At 40.8% G+C, this 24,797-nt stretch overlaps 2 protein-coding genes and 1 long non-coding RNA gene across 3 annotated transcripts in view; 2 read left to right on the top strand and 1 right to left on the bottom strand.

Annotated features, from left to right (window-relative positions):
- The window catches only part of Oseg5 (intraflagellar transport protein Oseg5), a 222,062-nt gene extending 218,681 nt beyond the window's left edge, over positions 1–3,381 (top strand). The window contains exons 13-15 of the mRNA XM_085488710.1: positions 1,794–1,933; positions 3,021–3,171; positions 3,241–3,381. Coding sequence (XP_085344836.1) covers positions 1,794–1,933; positions 3,021–3,171; positions 3,241–3,300 — 351 coding nt within the window. The 3' untranslated portion in view covers positions 3,301–3,381. The remainder of the gene's footprint in view (positions 1–1,793; positions 1,934–3,020; positions 3,172–3,240) is intronic.
- On the top strand, positions 191–1,454 carry LOC114937705 (uncharacterized). Its single transcript, XR_003820928.2, has 3 exons — positions 191–244; positions 450–624; positions 1,157–1,454. It is a non-coding gene; the product is annotated as an uncharacterized LOC114937705 (long non-coding RNA).
- A 2,353-nt stretch (positions 3,382–5,734) lies between the features above and the next one.
- Positions 5,735–24,275, bottom strand: LOC114937700 (uncharacterized). Its single transcript, XM_085488718.1, has 6 exons — positions 24,270–24,275; positions 22,153–22,408; positions 8,397–8,617; positions 8,037–8,196; positions 7,811–7,910; positions 5,735–5,783 (listed from the first exon to the last, which is right to left on the bottom strand). Exons 1-6 carry the CDS (start codon positions 24,273–24,275, stop codon positions 5,735–5,737), a joined length of 792 nt encoding a protein of 263 aa, XP_085344844.1.
- Positions 24,276–24,797: the final 522 nt, after the last annotated feature.

Here is a 24,797-nt window from a genome sequence, read left to right on the forward strand (position 1 = left end):
AATAACTGTAATTTTTGCACAAGTTTTATTATAGAATGTTTGTATCTTTCACACAATGTTTTATATTTAGTATATATGTATATGAATAAAAATTTCAATTTTACATAACAACTCTAAGAATTGCTTAATAAGTTGGCCTTTCTATTTCTCAAGCATTTTAAGTATAGTAACCATGGATTGCCGACGTTTCATTACGGCGTGACGGACGTTTAATTGAATCGTCACAACTCTTGCGATGCGTAACGTAAGTTTGGTTTGCCCCTCATTTGTTTATCATTCGTTTGTTTACCTCTAAAGGTGCTTGCAAGGTCTTTCTTTTGCTCAAATTATCAATGATCACATTGTCAGTCTATCTGTGCTACTAACAGTGAGAAACGAGTAGCTAGAGTTTGTTTTCTTTAAAATAATCATGAATCGCAACAATGGGTACACTTGAGAGGAACTTGCAGACATGCACCTTGCGTTTGACGCTGCCGAGGACAACTCTGCACTCGCTCTGAGGATGTGTCAAGAAAGATACCCAAACAGAAGACTGCCGAACTGGAGGACTTTTCTTAATTTTGACCAACGTCTGACGGAAACGGGATCATTGCAATCAAGGATATACGACGCAAAGAGAAATAGGTCAGTACGTACTCGACAGTTTGAGGAAGAGGTATTAGAACGATTTGAAGATAATCCGTCCACAAGTACAGAATTGTTGCACGCGAGCTCCGTGTTAATAGCCGTCTCGTTTGGAATGTTGTTCATGACAATGCGCTTCATCCATTTTATCGACAAAAGGTCTGCAAGCTCTTGGACCCATCGATTTTCCTGCTTGCCTTGCCTTTGTTAATTGGTTTTTGCAACAAAGAGCTCTCCAACCTGAATTTCTCTTGTTTTGTTTACTGATGAAGCAAGCTTCTCGCGCGAAACCATCGTTAACACTCACAACAGTCATGTATGGACTAGAGATCCACATTCCACTTTCATTCATGGTTATCAAAAACGTTTTACGGTAAATGTGTGGGCGGTAATACTTAATAATTTCTTAATCGGGCCCTACCTTATGCCTCCCAGGCTCAATGGGCACAATTATCTGATATTCCTGCAGCAAGTCCTGCCGGAATTTATGGAGAACGTACCGCTCGTAATCAGAAGGGTCATATGGTTTCAGCACGACGATGCCCCAGCGCATTTTACGGCTGAAGTACGCAATCACCTGACAGAAACTTTCGGCGACAGATGAATCGGGCGGGGTGGACGTGTAACGTGGCCTGCAAGATCACCAGATTTAACGCCTCTTGACTTCTTTTTCTGGGGTGCAATAAAAAGTCTGATTTATTCCGAACAAGTTAAATCCGAGGAAGATCTGGTCGCTCACATCGTGGAGGCATCTGAAACTATCCGACACATGCCTGAAATATTCCAAAAAACGCGGCAGTTATTACTCCGTCGCTGTGACTTTTGTCGGAACGTTGGCGGTCGTAACTTTGAACATTTATTGTAAACATCAAATTGATGGAATAAATCATTGCATCGCAGGGGTTGTGACGATTTAATTAAACGCCCGTCACGCTGTAATGAAACGTCGCCGACCCATAGTTCCTATACTTAAAATGCTTGTATTCATCCTTTCTTTTATCACACAAATTTATGGCACTTAGTTTTCTATCACCCTGTATTGTATATGTATATATAATGTAATAATATAATTTAATATTGTTTGCATTATGTTGTTATATTTATATAAATAAATTTAAAATAAATCTATAAATAAATCTATTTTTAAAATGAATCTATAAAATTTGTAGAGTTTGCCTAGTGCTACAGAAAGAAATGCAGAAATGGCACTAATGGCTGGAGATTTACTGGCAGCAGAAGGTATATTGTTACAAAGTGGTTTGATTAAAGAAGCTATACGTATCAACATCAAGGTTTATAATTGGAATAGGTATATTTAAAATTATGCAAAGTGTTAGCATAATTTTTAGAATTTTTACTCCTTTATATTATGTTACTGACAAGGTACTGTTAAAGATCGTTGGCCCTGGGTAAATTTGTGTCTTTACCAAGTGGGCCCGGTGGGCCCGGCATCGGTCGATAATAATGACAATAAATAGCTAATAAGAACATTTTATCCATTCTACTATATTGTAAATTATAATTATATATAGTTTATATTATAAATTATAAATTATAGTTTATATTGTAAATTATAATTATATAACAAGAATAGAGAATGTATCGCTGTGAAGAGCCAAATGTAATACTTAGCAATTCGCTAAGACGAGGAACAAGAGCGCAAAATCGAAAATCGGAGCGCTCTCCGAACCCTCCCGGCCGGGCGCGTCCGCCCTTGTGACGGGCATAAAATACCACGTCACAATATATATATATATATATATATATATATAAGTATTTATATATATAAAATAAGAATTTGATAGTTACCAACATCGTACCGACAAATCTATTTAGTAAGCGACACAAACTCACGTAAGGCCGTCTTTAATAGTACCTCGTCGGTGATTATGTTAACCAGGACTAATCAAATAAGAAATATTAATATTTTATATTAATATAATATAAATATTATATATATAAATATTATGTTAATATTTCTTATTTAATTTTATTCACGCTTGCGCCTAATCAAGGCGTTATTTACTAACATCTATTAAAAGGCAAATGAAAAATATAGGATCGAAATGACCTGAATAGCTTAGTTGGTAACAGCAGTCGCCCGGAAAGTGAAAGACGCGAGTTCGATTCCCGCTTCAGCGACTTTTCGGACCTATATTTTTCTCGCCTATTTCTCCATATGTAAGTTCGAGATTAATTTATATATGGAACTTAGTAATCTCAAACCAAGAGATACAGTTCCGAATAATTAATTTTTCGCGCTTGGGCTCTATTGGCCGATTTAAAATATCATATCTATATTTTTATTACTTATAGTAATGATAAAATAATGTTTACATTCTTTTTATTTGTGTTTATTAACCAATTAATTAATTTGTTTTTCTTTTTTAATTAAGAGCTTTGGAATTAGCAATAAAACATAAAAGGCAACTTGAAGAGATTCTAAATGCAAGAGCAAAATATCTGCACACTATTAACAAAACCGAAACAAATCAAAGCTTTCTCACACTTAAAGTCAATATTTCGACACCACAATTGGTGAATAAAGTAAGTAAATACATAAACAATGTGTTACAGAGTTTTTATTAAATGTCTTATTAGCATTTCTTATTTCAGGAAAGCAATGAAAAAAAAATTGATATTCAAAATGATGTTGAACAAATCGATATTGAATAAAATATACCATCCAAATCATGAATTGCAACAATATAATCTTACAAATTCTAATAAAATAATTAACATACAATAGTAGTAGAAACATTACGTAATTATATAAAATATTCTATGTCTTTATTAATACTTAAATTTTATTACGAACTGTTTTAAGAACCGTTTTAATTTACAAAAATATTGTACTCGTAGCTATACATATAATTTGTAAGTTTATTGCATTATTAGTTTCTAGTTATAAAATTTTTTTCTGCTATAGTTAATTACAAATATAATAAAAATAATAAATAGAGAGCGCGAGAGATAGGGGGAGGGAAAGAGGGGGGGAGGGAAAGAGGGTGGGAGGGAGAGGGAGTGGGAAAGAGAGGGGGTGGGAGAAAGGAAAAGAGAATAAGTGAGAAGGAGAAGGAGACAGAGAGAGGGATTTATATTAAAATGTATGAATCAAATAATTTATACTGAAATATATATACTACATGTATACTTCATATATGTGTAATTTTAAATTAGTTGCAATAATGAAACGAGAAGGCTCTTCTCTGATAGAAAAATTTCTATTGAAGAAAATATTAATATAATCCTGTGTATATTTATAATATTAATATAATCCTGTATAATTTATCATGTTTATTGTTAGTCCTATATTCTTTCTCACTTACGTTATAAACTTAGCGCTGTTAAACTACGTACTATGCTATAATTAACGTATTTTTATATTTGTGTTGTCTGTCGTACAGTTCGGCACTGGGATTGTTGCGCATTAAGCATTGGAATTCAGAGAACCGTTTGAAGTGTTTACCGTTTACAATTATATGGATAATATTATATTTTCCTTTAAATAAATGAATTATTCTTTTGTAATTAAAGTCTGTTTATAAGTCGTTACTTCATAAAATCCATGTCTTAACTATGAATTAGCTCGCGTCTAGATTATGTTACGATTGATTCTTGATTTTACTCAATTATTCGTTCTTACGTTATCTCCCTATTTAAAATAATTACTTAGCGATGGTACTCGGTAGCACTAAAAGATAATGTCCCTTCTGGCTTTTGTTCGATCACAGGTTATCATACTTATATTACCGACTGAATTTCTAATTAACGACCGCGACTATATCAACGATTACGATTGTAACAATTGTAGCGAGCGCGTCTGTTGCTCAATTTTTATTATCAAATTTTGGAGCTATTGATCAGAAGAAATGCCTGAAAACAATACTCTCTGATCAAAGTCCGAATGCAAACGAAAGTGTTCTATTTCTTTGCGTGCATTTTTACAATTTTTGGATTTGCACGTGTGGCTCGTTGTGTTAATGTTTTTACGCTGAATGTTCTATCACTAAATAAAATTTATACTTAGTTATAGCTTTTTTGAGTTATAACATCTCTGCTCCACTAGAAAATGCCAGAAGTACGTAGTTTTCCTTAAAAAACTTACAATAATATGTTGCCCCTTTATTGATATTATTGATTGTTTCTTAATTCTAGTATTGCTTGTTTTGACTACTTTTTAATATTAACCTAAATGAATTTCAATTATTATCAAGTATGCGATGGTTGTTTTTAATTTCTTCTTTTAGTTTGTTTTTTTATAATAACCCATACTATTAACCCGTACAGCATTTTAGATTTCAGATACATAGCAAATAGACAAAATTTGAAATGTTGCTATATAGCAGATACATAACAATTCATATAAATTATGTATTAAATATGTGTTTAATACCGATAAATGTCCGCGCTATGGATATGTAATTTACATTGCATATTAGATATATATGATTATATATATTCGATACGTGTTAAATACATAAATTATAATATATCTAATACGTAGCTGTAATATTGCAAATACGTGTGTAAAATGTATCATATAGATTATTTATTTATACATATACACATATAGAGCGTTTTCCAGCAAGCGATACAAACATAATATTACACAGAGTATTATTCTATCTTTATTCAATACCAATAAACAACAAAGATAGAATAATTTTCTGTGTAACTCTGTCTGTGTCGCTTGCTGAAACACAGACAGAGTTACACAGAAAATTATTCTATCTTTGTTGTTTATTGGTATTGAATAAAGATAGAATAATACTCTGTGTAATATTATGTTTGTATCGCTTGCTAGAAAACGCTCTATATGTGTATATAAATAAATAATCTATATAATACATTTTTTTCTAAAACTAAATAAGATAACATAAACTTTTTAAAATTATTTTTTTATTAATTTATTTTAATATTATATATTTAATAATATAAATATATCATATGTATATTTTTATAAAATATATACCTTTTATATAACATTTTTTACGGTATATTTTAGTTATAGTATAATTATTTTTATAGTTATATTTTAATATCACATCATATCAGTCTATATATATATCAATCTATATATATGTAGTACTTATTTTAATATTACTTTTCAGTTTTGGTGTTGATCAGCTTGATTAGTTTGGTTTTTTTCTTTGTCTCTGAAACAATCAATAAATTTAATTATGCTGCCTTCTAAGCCGGGCAATAGAGCCAAGGAAACGAAGCGAAAAATTAATTAAACGGAACTGTATCTCAATTTGAGATCCCAAAGTTCCACATATAAATTAATTTCGAAACTTACATATGGAGAAATAAGCGAGAAAAATATAGGTCCGAAAAGTCGCTGAAGCGGGAATCGAACCCGCGTCTTTCACTTTCCGGGCGACTGCTCTTACCAACTAAGCTATTCAGACCCTTTCGATCCCATATTTTTCATTTGCCTTTTAAGTAGATGTTAGTAAATACCGCTGTGATTAGCCCAGGCGTGAATAAACTCAGAAATAAATATTTTTATCGGCTCTCAATATAAAGAATATAAGTATGCTGCCTTCTAAGCCGGGCAATAGAGCCAAGGAAACGAAGCGAAAAATTAATTAAACGGAACTGTATCTCAATTTGAGATCCCAAAGTTCCACATATAAATTAATTTCGAAACTTACATATGGAGAAATAAGCGAGAAAAATATAGGTCCGAAAAGTCGCTGAAGCGGGAATCGAACCCGCGTCTTTCACTTTCCGGGCGACTGCTCTTACCATACTCTTAGCATACTTATATTCTTTATATTGAGAGCCGATAAAAATATTTATTTCTGAGTTTATTCACGCCTGGGCTAATCACGGCGGTATTTACTAACATCTACTTAAAAGGCAAATGAAAAATATGGGATCGAAAGGGTCTGAATAGCTTAGTTGGTAAGAGCAGTCGCCCGGAAAGTGAAAGACGCGGGTTCGATTCCCGCTTCAGCGACTTTTCGGACCTATATTTTTCTCGCTTATTTCTCCATATGTAAGTTTCGAAATTAATTTATATGTGGAACTTTGGGATCTCAAATTGAGATACAGTTCCGTTTAATTAATTTTTCGCTTCGTTTCCTTGGCTCTATTGCCCGGCTTAGAAGGCAGCATACTTATATTCTTTATATTGAGAGCCGATAAAAATATTTATTTCTGAGTTTATTCACGCCTGGGCTAATCACGGCGGTATTTACTAACATCTACTTAAAAGGCAAATGAAAAATATGGGATCGAAAGGGTCTGAATAGCTTAGTTGGTAAGAGCAGTCGCCCGGAAAGTGAAAGACGCGGGTTCGATTCCCGCTTCAGCGACTTTTCGGACCTATATTTTTCTCGCTTATTTCTCCATATGTAAGTTTCGAAATTAATTTATATGTGGAACTTTGGGATCTCAAATTGAGATACAGTTCCGTTTAATTAATTTTTCGCTTCGTTTCCTTGGCTCTATTGCCCGGCTTAGAAGGCAGCATACTTATATTCTTTATATTGAGAGCCGATAAAAATATTTATTTCTGAATAAATTTAATGTTTAATATATGTAATATTGTTGTTAAATATAAAAATATAATAAAGATAAAAAAGAAAGACGTTTCTATAAAATATATATATAATTACAAAGAATCTTTCAAATCTTTTAATATTTTTAGAAAAACTTGACTTCGACGTAACTAGCAAATTTTATTTAATTATTTCACGACGTTTCGACCATTTGGTTGTGGTCCTTTTCAAGTGAAATTTCCATCAATTAAACCGAGATTAACGTAACATCACACTGGTGTTATTTAAAATCGAAAGTTAAAAGTTAAAAGAGGAACACGTCCCATCGTTATGATGTTTCGTCAACGACTTGTCGTTGACTGTCGACCAAATGGTCGAAACGTCGTGAAATAATTAAATAAAATTTGCTAGTTACGTCGAAGTCAAGTTTTTCTAAGCTTATTTTCACCACTAGCGACCAATATTAATTTTGATTAATATTAATTTTAATTGATCGTCTTTTAATATTTGTTTGAATATTATTTTGAATAAAAAAACAATGAATAATGAATGTAATGGATGTTATAAAGGATTATTAGAGACAAATTACATTTAAAAAAGCACCTTAATTAATAATTAATTTTTATAATAAATATTAATAGTTATAAAAATAAATTATAATAAAATTTACTCACACAATTCTGCGAACGCGTGCAGGAGCTTGAACAATCCAATTACTCATGAGTTTTATAAGTATTTCTTCGGTTGTATCGGTATCGTGTAATCGAACAACAGCTACAAATATATATAGTATATCAATTTATAATACTGTACATATAATACTATAAAAAACATTGTCATCATAGCAATTGTTAATTTCAGAAAACAACTATAACGAACGTATACTTAATGAAGTCTTACCTGTAATTAAATCAACGATTTTAAAATTGCGAAATGCATTTTTTTCTCGAGCTCTTTGCCAACTGTATGACATTAATATGTCATCCTTTATTAATGCTTTGAAAATGTTTTTGATTATATCTTTTAGATTTGTTCCGCCTTTCAATCTCAAAAAACCTCTAAAATAATTTGAAATATGTAAATTATTAAAATAAAAAACAAAATTTGTAAATATGTAAATATGAAAAATATACACAACACTATAGTATATGTATATATATATATCAAACTATATATAATCATATACATAATTATTTAATAATTATAAATATTCAGTATTGTTAATAGTTATATTTATTAAAAGTAAAAATAAACATTTACCATTTTCACGAAAAACTCTTCATTTTTTAAATTTTCTTCAAAAAGTTGCAGCTCATTAATCGATGAAATAGCGTTAAATGTAAAAGCTTCTTCATTTATATTATTTTCTTGATTTCTAATGGTTTGATCTGTTATTTTATTCTCCATTCTATTGAGTCTTCTATCAATGTATGCTACTTCAATCAGAAGGCGATTAACTTTTTTTAAAATTTCTTTCAACACTAAAAATTAAAATATCATAATTTATATTTTAAAATATTGTATATATATATATATATATATATGTATATATATTGTGACGTGACATTTTTTACTGTCCGTCACAAGAGCCGAAGGCCCGGCCGGGAAGGCGGGAAATTCGAGAACCTTTGCTCTCTCGTCAATCTTTGAGAGAGAGAGAGAGAGCACCCGAAAAATCATTTTTGCATTTTCTACCGCGTCGGAGGATGCGCTCCGCGCATCCGTTTCGCGAATTACTTTATTTATAATTTTTGTTTAAGCGATTTTTGCGTTTTCGGCGAGCAATTTTGCATAGGGTACGTGTCTCAACCGGAGAAACAGAAAGAGAGAAAGAGTGAGAAGGCGGAGAGGACGAAGAGGACGATTTAGGACCGAGCAGAGGCCACCAAGTCCGGATCACGCCCGGTAAATATTATTCTCACATAGATTTTCTGGATTGCTCCTCCCGTTAAGAACCTGGGTACCGCCGTAAAATGTTCCTTCTTTCACAGAGATTCCGACCAGAGACGGGGATGGCCACTCTCTCGCAAGAAGCGAGAGAGCCCCGGAAACTAGAGGCACGGGAGACACACTGCCTCGAGCCTCAGCCTATTCGGATGTACGAAAGTTCACCAAACAATCGATCTGGCGGATTTTTGGAGGAACCGCACAAAGGCGCGCTCATAGGAGTCTCCCCGACGAAAATAAAGAGGAATAACGGAACCCGAAGCGGAAGCACAGAGGAACGGCGAGAGAAAATTCGCATCAAGCAAATTCGCAGGGCTCCGCGGGGCACCCGGCGGCCCTGCCAGGATAAGGAGCGCCACGGGTGGAAAATGCCCAATTCATTATCGGCGTGATCCCGGCAGGCCTCTTGCTCGTCACTGTCCGGCGGAGCGTTCTCGAGAGCAGAGGTTCCTGCACGTGGATGCCGAAGCATCAAAGGACCCATCGATACCGGTGAGACGAACGGCCCTATACTCTTGTAAAGCCGCTAAATTCTTTTTTTGTGAGTACCGTATTCGGGAGAGAAGCGTGTCACGGCCGCGGCCGGTTATTAAATTCACCGGTGTAATTTCGTGATATTTCGAGAGGTTTGATTTAGAGTTTCGTTCCGCGTGGAATTTACCCCGGCGCCCGGCCGACCGCGTGCTCTCTCCCGCGCGTATATTAAGAGAGGCTCTCTCTCCCGCGGATACGTCGACAGTCGCCGCGATTTTGGTCACATTAATGTAAAATCAGAGTATCGTCTCGTAATTACTGTGTTGTTCTCGTCTATTAAGATTTCTATATCGGAGAATGGAAAATTGTCTAGAATCACGCATAAGAAATAGCGTAATCTTTCTCGCGCATATCATCATTCGCGCATTTTTCTGATTCGTTGTAATATTGTGCGAGGGACGACCGGCGTGATCGATCTCAAAGGAAGTCGCGCGGGACCTACTCGAGTTTTCGGAAATTTTGTACGGCCTAGAATCATCAGAAGGAATTACGTCGCACGGACCTTATTAAGTCTCGTGCGTTAATAATTATTCGACACGTAGGCGTGCGAATTTACTTCCGGGTCCCGCGTGTAACCCGATATCACCGCGTCGGGTCGTCTCAAAGGCGCGGAACAATAACAACGCGCCGCGTCTCGGCCGTAAATACGCTGCATTATATTGTTCGAATCAAATTACGGCCTCGCTTATTTGTATTTCGGCGTCACTAAAACGGAGTTCACTCCGTAGTATATCAAAAAAATATTGATTTTTCTTTCTTGACCTAACATTTTACTCAAGCTTTTATACAATTATTTTTCTGTCTATCTTCGTTCATCATTGTTCAAATATATTTAATGCTTGTTACATTTGAGCGATTTCAAATAGTCTCTCTCGAATTCCGTTTTCTCTCCCGTCCGAACTCCCCCCCTCTACCCCCTGACGATCTGAGCGAGTCGATTATCGCCGTCGCGGAAATTTTCGGGATAATTTACTGATTATAAAGGTCATCTGTCGATTTGTAAATTTTCAGAGTGGCGTGAACCTTGCGCCTGGCGCCCAATTAAACATATTTTTCGTGTTTACGCAAATTTCCCGCTTTCCGCGCCGAAGGTGTGCCGTCGGCCACTTACATCGGCCCGATTCCCCGGATCTTTATCGATCCGACGGACTAATATAAAATCAACGGTTACAATATATATTGCAACGTCTTTTCCTGTGCCGAAATGCCAAGTTCGGTCCGGGGAGCGTTCAATTTAAATAGTCTACTAATCTGAAGCTTAATACGGTAAAATTCGGTAAGGAAAGAATTACTTATTCGTACTTAGGTACATTCGGTACTCACGGTACAGTTGGGCGCCAGGCGCATGTGAACGCGCCACGATACTACTGTGAACGGTACTTAAAGTCACTTCTCCAAATTTCATACAGAGTCGCGGGTCTATAGGAGTGATGGGTCTATGGTTGAGAGAGAGGTATAGAGAGACATACACGTGGTGTTATAATTTGACAGATATATATATTTGACACTTAGGGATTACAATTTGACATCGGGTAAATACAATTGGATAATATAATTAGGTAACAAACAGTAATATATAAACTAACGGTAGGGAAACAAAAATATAATATCATAAGATCGGCGAATATCGGTATTTCGGAATTGATTTACAAAATTAATATTAATTATACAATGTGAAACATCTTATATAAATTCGCGACACTTGTATATGAACGGGATAAACAAAGACAAAATCGGTAAACGTTATGATGGTCCAACTTATTTTCGCGGACACGCGGTATAGACAGAGGTCACAATAAGATACTCCGAGACACGGTGCGGTATGCAAAAAAAAGATAACAAATAGATGACGGTAATTTCGTGACTCTCTCGCACGACTCTCTCGCCGAGTCGAAAAAAATGAAATATTTAACAAACTCGCGGAGAACGGCTACACGCAAGTTCCGAAAATCTAATAATCGAGCCTATAAGAAACGTGACTCTGAATATCTCGGTAACCCGAATTTATGATAATTACTTTCGAGACGATGGACTGTCGGCGGCACTTTTCGGAAAGGGCTCGGCTCGCGAAACGCAAAATCGGCTGGCCCCGCGATACGATTCTCCAAAAAAGAAAAGAGAGAGACCGCTCTCTCACACACAAAACGATACGAAAAATGAGAGAGTGCGGTACTCACGGTAATTACGATATACGATCAATACCTACGGTACCAACCAACACGGATCTACGACTACTTCGAGAGGCGGCTTACAGTTTCTGGCGGTGAAGTCGAGTCCTCGGGTCGCACTTTTGGAGTCCTGGAGTCACCCTCTCTCTTCTAAGGCACACCGAACAGTGGAGAGCCAGGCCTCGCGCGCCTCGGTACCCTACGTGCCGCGCCGATCTCTCGCGCATTCCCTCGATGATAGGGTCGATGGCGGGGCCCTAAAGTCTTCCCCGCCTCCCCCTCTAGCGGGGTAATTCTCTCGCCGGTATCTTCCTGCTGCTCGAGAGGATTTTTCTCCGGGTTTGTTCCTGCGGCTTTTCTCCTGAGGGAACAAGCGGTAGGCTGGCCGGGCCCTCCGTCGTCCTTCTCCAGGAGCGGTCCAGGTGTAGGCGCGACTCGGAGTCCTCTCGGTATCCGTACGGCTTAAACATTGCGCGAGAGATAATAAATAAAATTCGGCTACTTGATACTTAACTGCGCGCGGTTCCGTGCTTTCTCTCTCTCTCACTCTCGATCCATCCTTCTCTCTCGGCTGTGGTATTCCGGCATCCTCCGGCTCTCTCTCTCTCTTGCTTTACAACTTCTCCTGCCGCTCTCTCGGGCCGTCGTTGTCGCTCTCCCTACGAATCGTGTTGCATGCGCATCGACGGGCCGACGCTGCATGCAATTGCGATTCTCGCAAAAATACGGTAATAAAAACGAAACAGCGCAAACGGATCGCACCCTCCCCGATATGAGGGGCGCTCCAGATCCCCGCGTCCTACCCGATCGGGCTTTTCGCCCTTGTGACGGCACTCTCAAAAGCGTCACGTCACAACTCCCCTCTTCTAGGGGAGGACCGAGGAGGTCTTTCCGTGAACCCTTCACCTGCCGCCTCTCCGGCAGACTTGCTCTCAAATTTCTAACCTTACGGTAAACGGTATTCTGCCTTTTTCTTTTCACAATTGCCCCGACAGCAACATCACGACATAGTTCCCGCGTCCGCGCTCGAATCTCGCATGAGCCGCTCCGCGACCTCGCGATAGTGGGAATTAGGAAAGGAAACTGAAGAACACTTCTGTTAACCAGTAATACGGGTTTATTCACACCTTTGGTCATTGTCCACCAAACAAAACAATATTCTCAAAAAAAAAAAACAAATACAAAATGAAAATAAAAAAGTAAGAAAAGGAAAAAAAAAACAAAACAAAAAGAAAAAAAAAAGGAAAAAGAAAAGAAATATCAAAAATGAAAGAGAAAAAAAAATTTTCTCCGCTCTTATCCGCGGCCCCCGCGACGTCCTCATATGGACTGTCCGTCCGTGTCGCGGGCCCACGGCCACCCGTCCCGCGTCGGTGAGTCCTCGCGCGCCGGCGACCGCACTCGGGGTGCCCGCGGCCCCCTCCCAGCTGTACACGGTTCTGCTCGGCGGTAATTCGGGCCGCAGCGGGGGCATTGGCGTAAAGTTACGCCCCGCCACCCGCACCCATAACAAAAATCATGGGTGCGCCCCAACGGACAGGCCGTGTACGCGTGGGCCTGGTTGCCGCAGTTCCAGCAACCCCGCTGCAGCTCGCGGATCGGTACCCCTCGAGGAGACCGATGGCGTTGCATCCGGCCGCTGCGTACCCGCGGAGTCCGCCCCGGCGATGTCGCCCGCTCCGTCGTCTGCGGTGCCGGCGGCGTTCGTGGCTCGCGCTCCGCGCGAGGCACGCTGGGCGTCTGCGCCGGAGTATCCCGGGTCTCCGGGAAGTCGCGCACCACCGCCCCCTCAGTCGTGTAGACGGCCGCCTGGTACTGCCCGGCCGTATCCTCCATGTCAGGCCAGAATCCCTCGTCGTGGTCCTCAATAAAGGCCACGACCTCGGGATGCCGCCTCCAGAAATTTCGGAGGATTGTCCGGGCCGCCACTCGTCCAAAACATTTGCGCGGCATCTATAAAACGGTATCCGGAACGTGATAAGCCTTAAGGTCCTGAATATGTAATCCGCCTGCGGGCGTCCCGTCCAGCTGGGCTAATTCATACACAACTGGCGAGATCACCCGCGCTATCCTATAAGGTCCCCGAAACCTGTGAGCCAGTTTCGCTGCTATTTTCTCTGCAGCAGACGATAAAACATGTTGTCGCTTCAATACCAGGTCCCCCACCCGAAACCTTTTATCGCGTCTGCGTAAGTTATAGTGGGAGGCCTGTTTTTCGTAAGCTTTATTTAAATTTTCTATTACCCATTCCCGTAATGACTGTAATTTTCTCATACGATCCGCCCATTTCTCGGTATCTTCGGCGGTAACTTCGGTAGCTTGCTGAGTGCGTCTACTCAGGGAGTAGACCGGTACCAATTCCCGCCCCAAATTTAAGAAGGCGGGAGACGCTCCCAACGACAAATGACATGCGGTATTATAGGCGAAACAAAATTCATGAATATGTTTGTCCCACTCGCGATGGTCTTTATCAATAAATAAAATTATCATAGTTTTCAGGATCCTATTCACTCGCTCTACTGGATTAGCTTGGGGGTGGTATGGCGGTACGGTAGTATGCGTTAAATGGTGTTCATCCGCAAACGTTTTCATGATTTTATTTACGAATTCGGTACCGTTATCTGTCAACAAAAATCGCGGCGCGCCCCATCGGGACACCACTAAATCCTTGAGGGCCTCGCTAATCTTACTGCCATTAGCCGCTCTTAGGGCCTTGCACTCAACCCATTTTGTAAATAGGTCCTGTAGGACCAGAAGGTATTAAAACTCGGCCTTGCTACGCGGCAACGGACCCACGATATCGGCCGCAACTACGGTCCACGAGCCGTCCGCGATGCGACGTCCCATTAGACTCGCCGGGTCTGCCTGGTCAACCTTCGTTCGCTGACATAGATTGCAATTACGTACGTATGTGGATAACTTCGCGAAACAAGTTCGGCCAAAAATACGATACGGCCACGCGTTGATATGTCTTTTCAACCCCCAAGTGTCCTGCCTGCGGCATGTCGTGCGACTCCCTTAGGGCCTCGATACGGTATTCTTTCGGTAACACGAGCTTCCATCGGTCTAGATCCTCCACTATATCTGAAATTACGCGCTTCGGTCTTAAAAAATATAGCCTACTGTCCAGTACCTTCTATTGCGTGAATTTAATCGGAGTCTCGATGACTTCCTTTAATCGCTTTCGGTACCATTCGTCCGTAATATTCTCTACGTATATTGTCTCTATCGCAGTATTCACCAAAACGTTATCTGGTTCGGTATTCGGTAACATTCCGGTATCTTCCCCCTCGTACATGCGTGATAGGGCATCCGGCACGTGATGCAATGCTCCCTTACGGTGTATGACCTCGTAGTCATATTCTAACAATTCTAGCGCCCATCTTGCCAATCTACCCGTCGGATTCTTTAAATTATGTAGCCAGCGTAGGCTACTATGATCGGTAATTACAGTGAAGCGGTATCCTTCGAGGTACGGTCGAAACTTCTGAATTGCCCATACGACCGCTAAACATTCTTGCTCGGTAACCGTGTATCTCGTTTAGGGATCTGCCAGTGCTCTACTCGCGAACGCTATCACTCTCTCTTCCCCGTCCATTGTTTGCGTTAACACCGCGCCTAATCTCACCGAACTCGCGTCTGTCTGTAATACAAACGGTATCTCAAAATTTGGACAAGCCAATGTTGGAGCGGTAACTAAATGTCCTCGAATCTGTTGAAAGGACGCGATCCTGATCATCCCCCCATTCCCAGCGCTTGCCCTTCTTCAATAGACGCGTTATGGGCTCGCTGAGCGTCGCGAACTGCGGTATAAAACGACGGTACCAAGATGACATCCCCATAAACCTTCTCAATTGCTTAATATTTCGCGGCGCGGGATATTCCAGGATCGGTCGCGTCTTTTCGGGATCTACGGTGAGGCCCTCTCGTTGCACAATAAACCCTAAATAACGCACCTGAGAGCGACAAAATTCGCATTTGTCCGGGTTAACGGTAAGTCCGGCGGTAACTATCTTGTCTAAAACTTTCTTTAGCCATATCATATGCTCTTCGAACGTAGGCGTGACTAGATATCGTCCAGGTATGCGAACGCGTGAGGTTCCATTTCGGGGCCTATTAACCGATCTAATAAACGTTGGAAAGTAGCTGGAGCCCCCGTAAGCCCATATGGCATTCGCGTAAAATGATATAATTCCATCCCTGGAACACTAAATGCGGTAATCTCTCTACTATTTTTGGCTAACGGTATCTAAAAATATGCCTGGCTCAAATCGATAGTCGAAATATATTTAGCCGATCGTAACTTGTCCAAAATCCCGTTCATATTTGGCAACGGGTACGCGTCTTTTTTCGATACCCCGTTAACTTTTCGGAAATCCAGGCAAAAGCGGTATTTACCGTTCGGTTTCTTGACCATCACTATCGGATTCGACTACTCGCTATAGGATGGCTCTATAATTCCCGCCGCGAGCATTTTCTCAGTCTCCGCCCGTATCGCTTCCTGTACTTTTGGCGATACTAAATAGCAACGTTGCTTAACCGGGGGGCTCGAACCCACGTCTATGGTGTGCTCTGTTAGTGCGGTAACTCCGGGGGTGTCTGTGATTGGCGGTAGCGTTCGTAAAAATTTTTCCAGGGTTTGTTCTTGTGTGGGCGTCAAGTCGGATAACCCACAGCACGATATCCCCTGCATACCTTCGGTAGTGAGACGGTAACGAATGTGTGACGTTTGCGTAAAATGCCATTCGCTTGTGGCAAAATCTATCGCTATTCCAAACTTCGTTAAAAAATCAATCCCGAGTATACACGGTACGGCTAAATTCGGTAACAATCCAACGGTAATTTCACGGCATCTATCCTCTAATTGTATCGGTATGGTGGCCTCGGCTATAATATCCGCGAGCTGACCGTTCGCGGTTCGGATCTGAATCCCTCTAGTGCGCGACGTCGGGATGTTTAGCGCTTCGATAATTTTCATTCCCTCGCGGCCTATCAAGGTACGATTCGACCCCGAGTCCACGAGAGCCGTGAGGCTATGGCCGCGTATCATAACGCAGAAGAAACGTAAAGACGGTAATATTTCTTCCCAGACGGTAACATAAGAATAAGTGCGGATCTCGTTCTTAAAACTCGGAGTCGTAGAGACCCCCTCTACGGGCTCCGGTTCGCGTTTCCCGTACATTTGTACACGTTTGTACGGTAACATCCGGTTTCCCGCAGCGATAACAATATTTTCGGCGAGGTTTCGCACACCCGCGTGCGCGATGTCCGGTCTTGTTACAATTCCAGCATTTTATTATGCTGACGTTGTTTACAGCCGGACTTACGGTATCCCCGGAGACGGTATCTGAGACTGTAGCCCCCGCGGTAACTGGAGCTCCAATATTCGTGGCGGTATTTGCGGTTGTATTCTTCGCGGTCTTCCTCTCTTTTCGAGTCGCGGTCGCGGCCGCAACGGTAATCGGGGCTCGCGTTTTCCCTTTTGGCGCGTGATACGCCAAATCCGGGAAGATAGACTGTTTGGGCGGTAACGGGGGACGGTAATTTTTTTCGGCCAGAAAACTATGCTCGACTCGCGTCACCAAATATTCGAGCGTCGAAAAATCCTCGAACTCTTGTCGCCGGATCGTAATTTGCAACTTCGGTAACATATTGCGATGCGCGAAATTTAGCTGCTCCGCCAGGGGCCACTGAGGGGACATCCGACTCAACAAAGCCCTTAAGCATGTCAAATAATCGGCCGCGCTCTCAAATTCTCCCTGCGTTCTACGGAAAATTTCGTCTCGGAGCGCATATTGATAATCAGGGGTCTCCAAATCTCCCCCTCCAGGCAGTCTCGAAATCCCGCCAATCCCTCCAATTTTCTGCCTCTAATCTCACCCAATATAAAGCGGTATCCGATAGAAACAACGGTAGGCACTTAAACAGATCCGCGTCCGAAATCGGTACAATGGCGCGGGCCTCCTTAATGCGTAGCAAAAATGCCTCCGCGTCGCTACCCCGTTTCCCCGAGAAGTATAAATTCCACTTCCTCATAAGGTTATATGCCTCCGCGGTGGAAGCTCGTCCAGGTCGCGGGTTATTCGCCTCCGGCGTGGGATCGCGGTATCTAACTCGCGGCCTAACCGATTTTCGTTCCACCTCCTGTATCCCCTCGAATGACTCGAATAAGGGGGATGTAGGATCGGCTGCGGCCCCCTCTTCTAAGGGGTTCCTATTTAGTAAAGGGTCCGATACCCCTTTGGGGGTTCCCTCCTCTGTCGCCATGTGCCCTCTCGCTAGTCCCTCCTCGTATTGCAACAATCGCGCCCTTAATACCGGTACAATACCCTGTGTACTCAGGTTCCTATCAGCTAAGTGATGTCGCGCTTGACTCTCCGTTAAGCTTTGTATCCACCGGTGTGGATCGCTGCCTGGCCTCATCGGTAACTTTAAAGGGAACGGTGATAAAATCGGAAAGTTTGAATCCAGTTGAGAGTAAACCGAAGCAAAACTGTTAAAAGTGATTAGTTAATTTAAGAAACGAAAGGAAAAAGAAAAAAAAATTTTTTTAAACGGGAGTCTATAATAATAAAATAATAATAAAATTAATAATAGCGAAAATTATTTTGAGTGTTGAACCGCACTAATGATTTGAAATAATCCAAAAGAGGAAAAAGAAAAAAAAATAACAGAATCAAAAGGAATAATAATAATAATAATAATCCCAGAACTATAAGAAATTAAAATAATAATAAATTCAATACGGAAGGAAAAAGAAATAAAAACAGACAAAACACCAAAAAAAAAATATTTGCTAAGAGGTTCGGTTACTAGACTTAAAAAAAATAATAAAAAAACATGATAATAATAAATAGCGGTATTAAATAGGAAAAATAATAACTTTCAGTCACGAAGGAAAGACTATAAAAGAAAGGAAGAGGAAAGAAAAAAAAATTAATAATAACTTCAACAATATGAAAAAAGACGATAATAAAAGAGAAAGAAAATAATAATGACAACTAACAATATTCGCTAAGAAGGACGGAAGGAAGGGAGAAAAAAAATATATACTAACAATAGGTACGTTTACCTCTCAACGGTTGACTCAAGGTATCCAAAAGAAAGAAAACCAGAAAATAAAAACACGACTGCTGTCCCGAAAGAGTAACACGAACGACCGAGAGAGCAAAAAAAAATGATAATATCTCATACAAAACAAGCGACTAAATTCGGTATCCTTGTATAGGTCGAAACGGTATCAAGAGGCCATGGTACTCACCCTAAGGCTGAGCAGCGGTATTCGCGCACAACAAACCAAACAAGCGGAGAAAAAAAAATTATATATATCGGAAATCGAAAATATCAACTTATCCGACCTCTTTAGAAGTCGGAACAAAACCCAATACGGAAAGCGAGAAGGCAAAAAGAACAAAGGTATCCCTAACAATAATATTCCTATCTTTCCCTTGGCTTGTTATTGCTAACGAAAATTGCAAGCACGGCGGCGAACAACCGAAAATTTTCGGACGGTCACAAAAATAAACGAGACCACCGGGCAAAAAAAACAAGATAAACAAAGCAAGTTCAAATATTCAACAAGCGAAAGCACTGGAACGGTATTTGGTACTTAGATATACGGTAACAAAAAAAAATTCACAAAATATTCGGTATCAGGCTTAAAACGATAGGTCGAAAAAGAGGGAAAAAAACGGCGCAAAATTATCGGCACTTTCTCCTCAATAAGTATTTTAATAAAACGGTAACTTAGCGCACTCAATTACGGCGCCGCGGTATCGCAATCGGCCTATTCCCTATGGCTCACAAGCTTCAGAAGCGAGGACAGCTGGCGAAATTACTTACCCAAAAGAAATTCCCCAATCCTCACATTTTCCCTTTACGGCTATCACGGTGACGACACTAAAAATTTTCCCACTAACTAACAAACAATAACTAAAAGAACGAAAACGAGAACGAAAAGACGGGAAAAAACTGTTTAAAAAACACATGAAATATCAATTCACACACAAAAAAAAGAAATTTCGGATAAACAATTTAAAAAGGAAAAGGAAAAATGTTTAGGTATAATACTTCTCTCTATTGGCGTGACCCCACGTTGGGCGCCAAAAATTTGCAACGTCTTTTCCTGTGCCGAAACGCCAAGTTCGGTCCGGGGAGCGTTCAATTTAAATAGTCTACTAATCTGAAACTTAATACGGTAAAATTCGGTAAGGAAAGAATTACTTATTCGTACTTAGGTACATTCGGTACTCACGGTACAGTTGGGCGCCAGGCGCATGTGAACGCGCCACGATACTACTGTGAACGGTACTTAAAGTCATTTCTTCAAATTTCATACAGAGTCGCGGGTCTATAGGAGTGATGGGTCTATGGTTGAGAGAAAGGTATAGAGAGACATACACGTGGTGTTATAATTTGACAAAGATATATATATTTGACACTTAGGATTTACAATTTGACATCGGGTAAATACAATTGGATAATATAATTAGGTAACAAACAGTAATATATAAACTAACGGTAGGGAAACAAAAATATAATATCATAAGATCGGCGAATATTGGAATTGATTTACAAAATTAGTATTAATTATACAATGTGAAACATCTTATATAATTTTGCGACACTTGTATACAAACGGGATAAACAAAGACAAAATCGGTAAACGTTATGATGGTCCAACTTATTTTCGCGGACACGCGGTATAGGCAGAGGTCACAATAAGATACTCCGAGACACGGTGCGGTATGCAAAAAGAGATAACAAATAGATGACGGTAATTTCGTGACTCTCTCGCACGACTCTCTCGCCGAGTCGAAAAAAATGAAATATTTAACAAACTCGCGGAGAACGGCTACACGCAAGTTCCGAAAATCTAATAATCGAGCCTATAAGAAACGTGACTCTGAATATCTCGGTAACCCGAATTTATGATAATTACTTTCGAGACGATGGACTGTCGGCGGCACTTTTCGGAGAGGGCTCGGCTCGCGAAACGCAAAGTCGGCTGGCCCCGCGATACAATACTCCAAAAAAGAAAAGAGAGAGACCGCTCTCTCACACACAAAACGATACGAAAAATGAGAGAGTGCGGTACTCACGGTAATTACGATATACGATCAATACCTACGGTACCAACCAACACGGATCTACGACTACTCGAGAGGCGGCTTACAGTTTCTGGCGGTGAAGTCTGGTCCTCGAGTCGCACGTTTGGGAGTTCTGGAGGCACCCTCTCTGTTCTAAGGCACACCGAACAGTGGAGAGCCGGGCCTCGCGCGCCTCGGTACCCTACGTGCCGCGCCGATCTCTCGCGCATTCCCTCGATGATAGGGTCGATGGCGGGGCCCTAAAGCCTTCCCCGCCTCCCCCTCTAGCGGGGTAATTCTCTCGCCGGTATCTTCCTGCTGCTCGAGAGGATTTTTCTCCGGGTTTGTTCCTGCGGCTTTTCTCCTGAGGGAACAAGCGGTAGGCTGGCCGGGCCCTCCGTCGTCCTTCTCCAGGAGCGATCCAGGTGTAGGCGCGACTCGGAGTCCTCTCGGTATCCGTACGGCTTAAACATTGCGCGAGAGATAATAAATAAAATTCGGCTATTTGATACTTAACTGCGCGCGGTTCCGTGCTCTCTCTCTCTCTCTCACTCTCGATCCATCCTTCTCTCTCGGCTGTGGTATTCCGGCATCCTCCGGCTCTCTCTCTCTCTCTTGCTTTACAACTTCTCCTGCCGCTCTCTCGGGCCGTCGTTGTCGCTCTCCCTACGAATCGTGTTGCATGCGCATCGACGGGCCGACGCTGCGTGCAATTGCGATTCTCGCAAAAATACGGTAATAAAAACAAAACAGCGCAAACGGATCGCACCCTCCCCGATATGAGGGGCGCTCCAGATCCCCGCGTCCTACCCGATCGGGCTTTTCGCCCTTGTGACGGCGCTCTCAAAAGCGTCACGTCACAATATATATATATATATATATATATATATTTATATAGTATATATTATATATATATTATCATATATATATTATAATATATATATATTATATATTATATATATATATATAATACATGTATTATAATAATTATATATTATAATATATATATATATATTTAAGTCACTACCAGAAATTTTATCTTTTTTATTGCATTTACTTATTTCCGTAGGGGGGTAAAAAGGTTATTGAAATTAAATCTCAAATATGAGATTATTTCATATTTTAAATCTTGGCCGTGACCAAGTAAAATTTGGTGCCTTGTGCACAGATACTTAATCTTAACGAAAAATTTAGTTTCGTTAGGATAACGCACTGTCATCCGCGAGTTGGCTCTTACTGCCTGTCTTATATCTTTAAATTTATATTTATTTTTTTTACCTTTTTGAGTTTGATCTTCATTATTTTTATTTGTTAACTCTTTGTCAATGGAATGAACATCATCTTTATCTTTAAAATCTTGATTTTTATTTTTTATCTCTTTTTTGTTATGTGTAGTGATCATTTCCGTTTCTTGTTGATCAATAATTCTCTGTTTTTTCTTTTTAATTTGAATCATTTTGATTTTTTCGAGTGCAATGCTTGGATTTTCAAAGGTTCCTAAAACCTGTGCAGACTTTTCCGAATAGTAGGAATACTATGGAAATTCTAACTCAGGTCCTCTGAGGAGGGTGCGGGGCGGGGGGGTTTTCGAGGGCGAAGGGTTATGACGTCACGCGGGCGGGGGGTCTTATCAGCAGATAAGCTTATCTTATCAGCTTAGGTTACCTGATAAGGGGCTCATATTACCTGATAAGAAGCTTATGTTACCTTATATGTTTATAAACAAAAGATAAACATTCCAGCAATATCTATTACAAGATAAGATAAATATTCCAGCGATATCTAAGTTTTCATAAACAAGATAAGATAAGCGGATATCTAAGTTTTCATAAACAAGATAAGATAAGATAAAAAATTCTGGGTAATCAAATTCTAAGAATTATTAATGGCTGCCGCTGAATCCAGGCTTGGATCAAGCGCCGACAATTAGATATTTATTACAACGATATCTATTACCCATAATAAGGTAAAAATTTTGCGAATGGCTACCGCCGATTCAGGCTAAGCGCCGACATTCAGATATCTATTACTAAGGGGGTGTTTCGTCATCTAAACTTTCTCTGAAGATAAGATAAGATAAAAAATTTAGGGTAATCAAATTCTAAGAAGGGCTGCCGCTTAATCCAAGCTTGAGCGCCGACAATCAAGGGGGTTGCGTTTCTTCCCCCCATACGTTATCTGTTGTGACGTGACGATTTTGGAGCGCCGTTACAAGGGCGAAAAGCCCGATCGGGTAGGCCGCGGAGATCTGGAGCGCCCCTCACTTCGGGGAGGGTGCGATCCGTCGTTTTTCCGTATTCCGTTTTACCGTATTTCTTGCGAGAATCGCAGTTGCACGCAGCATCGGCCTGTCGATGCGCGTGCGACACGATTGGTAGGTAGAGCGACAAGGACGGCTCGAGAGAGCGGCCGGAGAGAGACATGTGAAGCAAGAGAGAGAGGGAGGATGCCGGAGTGCCGCAGCAAGAGAGAGAAGGAGGATGCCGGAATACCGCAGCGCGAAAGGAGGATGGAGCGAGCGTAGGAGAGAGAGAGCGCGGGACCTCGCGCAGTTAAGTATCAAGTATCCGTAATTTACTTTAATATATCTCGCGCAGAATTTAGGCGTTGAAAAACATTATAGATACCGAGAGGACTCCGGGAGCCAAATCAACCACAGGGCCGATCCTGAAGGGGGACTACGAAGGGCCCGGCCAGCCTACCGCTTGTTCCCGAAGGAGAGATGCCGCGGGAAGAAACCCGGAGGAAAATCCTCTCAAACAGCGATACGTTACCGGCGTGAGAATTACCTCAGCTAAAGGGGAGGCGGGGGGGGACCTTAAGGCCCCCGCCATCGACCCTATCATCGAGGGAATGCGCAAAAGATCGACGCGAAAAAGAAGGTACCGAGACGCGCAAGGCCCGGCTCTCCACTGTTCGGTGTGCCTTAGAACAGAGAGGGTGACTCCAGGACTCCAAAAGTGCGACCCGAGGACTCGACTTCACCGCCAGAAACTGTAAGCCGCCTCTCGAGTAGTCGTAGATCCGTGTTGGTTGGTACCGTAGATATTGATCGTGTATCGTAATTACCGTGAGTACCGCACTCTCTCATTTTTCGTATCGTTTTGTGTGTGAGAGAGCGGTCTCTCTCTTTTTTTTTTTGGAGAATCGTATCGCGGGGCCAGCCGACTTTGCGTTTCGCGAGCCGAGCCCTTTCCGAAAAGTGCCGCCGACAGTCCATCGTCTCGAAAGTAATTATCATAAATTCGGGTTACCGAGATATTCAGAGTCACGTTTCTTATAAACTCGATTATTAGATTTTCGGAACTTGCGTGTAGCCGTTCTCCGCGAGTTTGTTAAATATTTCATTTTTTTCGACTCGGCGAGAGAGTCGTGCGAGAGAGTCACGAAATTACCGTCATCTAGTTGTTATTTTGTTTTTTTTCATACCGTGCCGTGTCTCGGGGTATCTTATTGTGACCTCTGTCTATACCGCGTGCCCGCGAACATAAGTTAGACCATCATAACGTTTACCGATTTTGTCTTTATTTATCCCGTTCGTATATTATTGTCGCGAAATTCTCTAAGATATTTCACCTTGTATAATGAGAATTTTATAGATAAATTTCAAAATACCGATATTTGCAGATCTTTATATTATAATTTTATTTCCCTACCGCTAGTTTATATATTACTGTTTGTTACATAATTATATTATCCAATTGTATGTATTCGATGTCAAATTGTAAATCCTAAGTGTCAAATATATATATCTGTCAAATTATAACACCACGTGTATGTCTCTTTATACCTCTCTCTCAACCATAGACCCATCACTCCTATAGACCCGCGACTCTGTATGAAATTTGGAGAAGTTACCTTAAGTACCGTTCACATTAGTCTCGTGGCGCATTCACATGCCCCTGGCGCCCAACTTTACCGTG

The sequence above is a fragment of the Nylanderia fulva genome, unplaced genomic scaffold (assembly GCF_048542155.1).
Source record: "Nylanderia fulva isolate GAGA-0341 unplaced genomic scaffold, ASM4854215v1 Scaffold70, whole genome shotgun sequence".
Lineage (NCBI taxonomy): Eukaryota > Metazoa > Arthropoda > Insecta > Hymenoptera > Formicidae > Nylanderia > Nylanderia fulva.

Excerpts from the sequence above, each read along its gene's own strand:
- LOC114937700 (XM_085488718.1), bottom strand. Across the intron at positions 8,618-22,152 it reads TGAAGATCAAACTCAAAAAG|TGTTGAAAGAAATTTTAAAA; the intron begins GTAAAAAAAATA and ends TTTAATTTTTAG. Across the intron at positions 8,197-8,396 it reads AAGAGTTTTTCGTGAAAATG|AGAGGTTTTTTGAGATTGAA; the intron begins GTAAATGTTTAT and ends TCAAATTATTTT.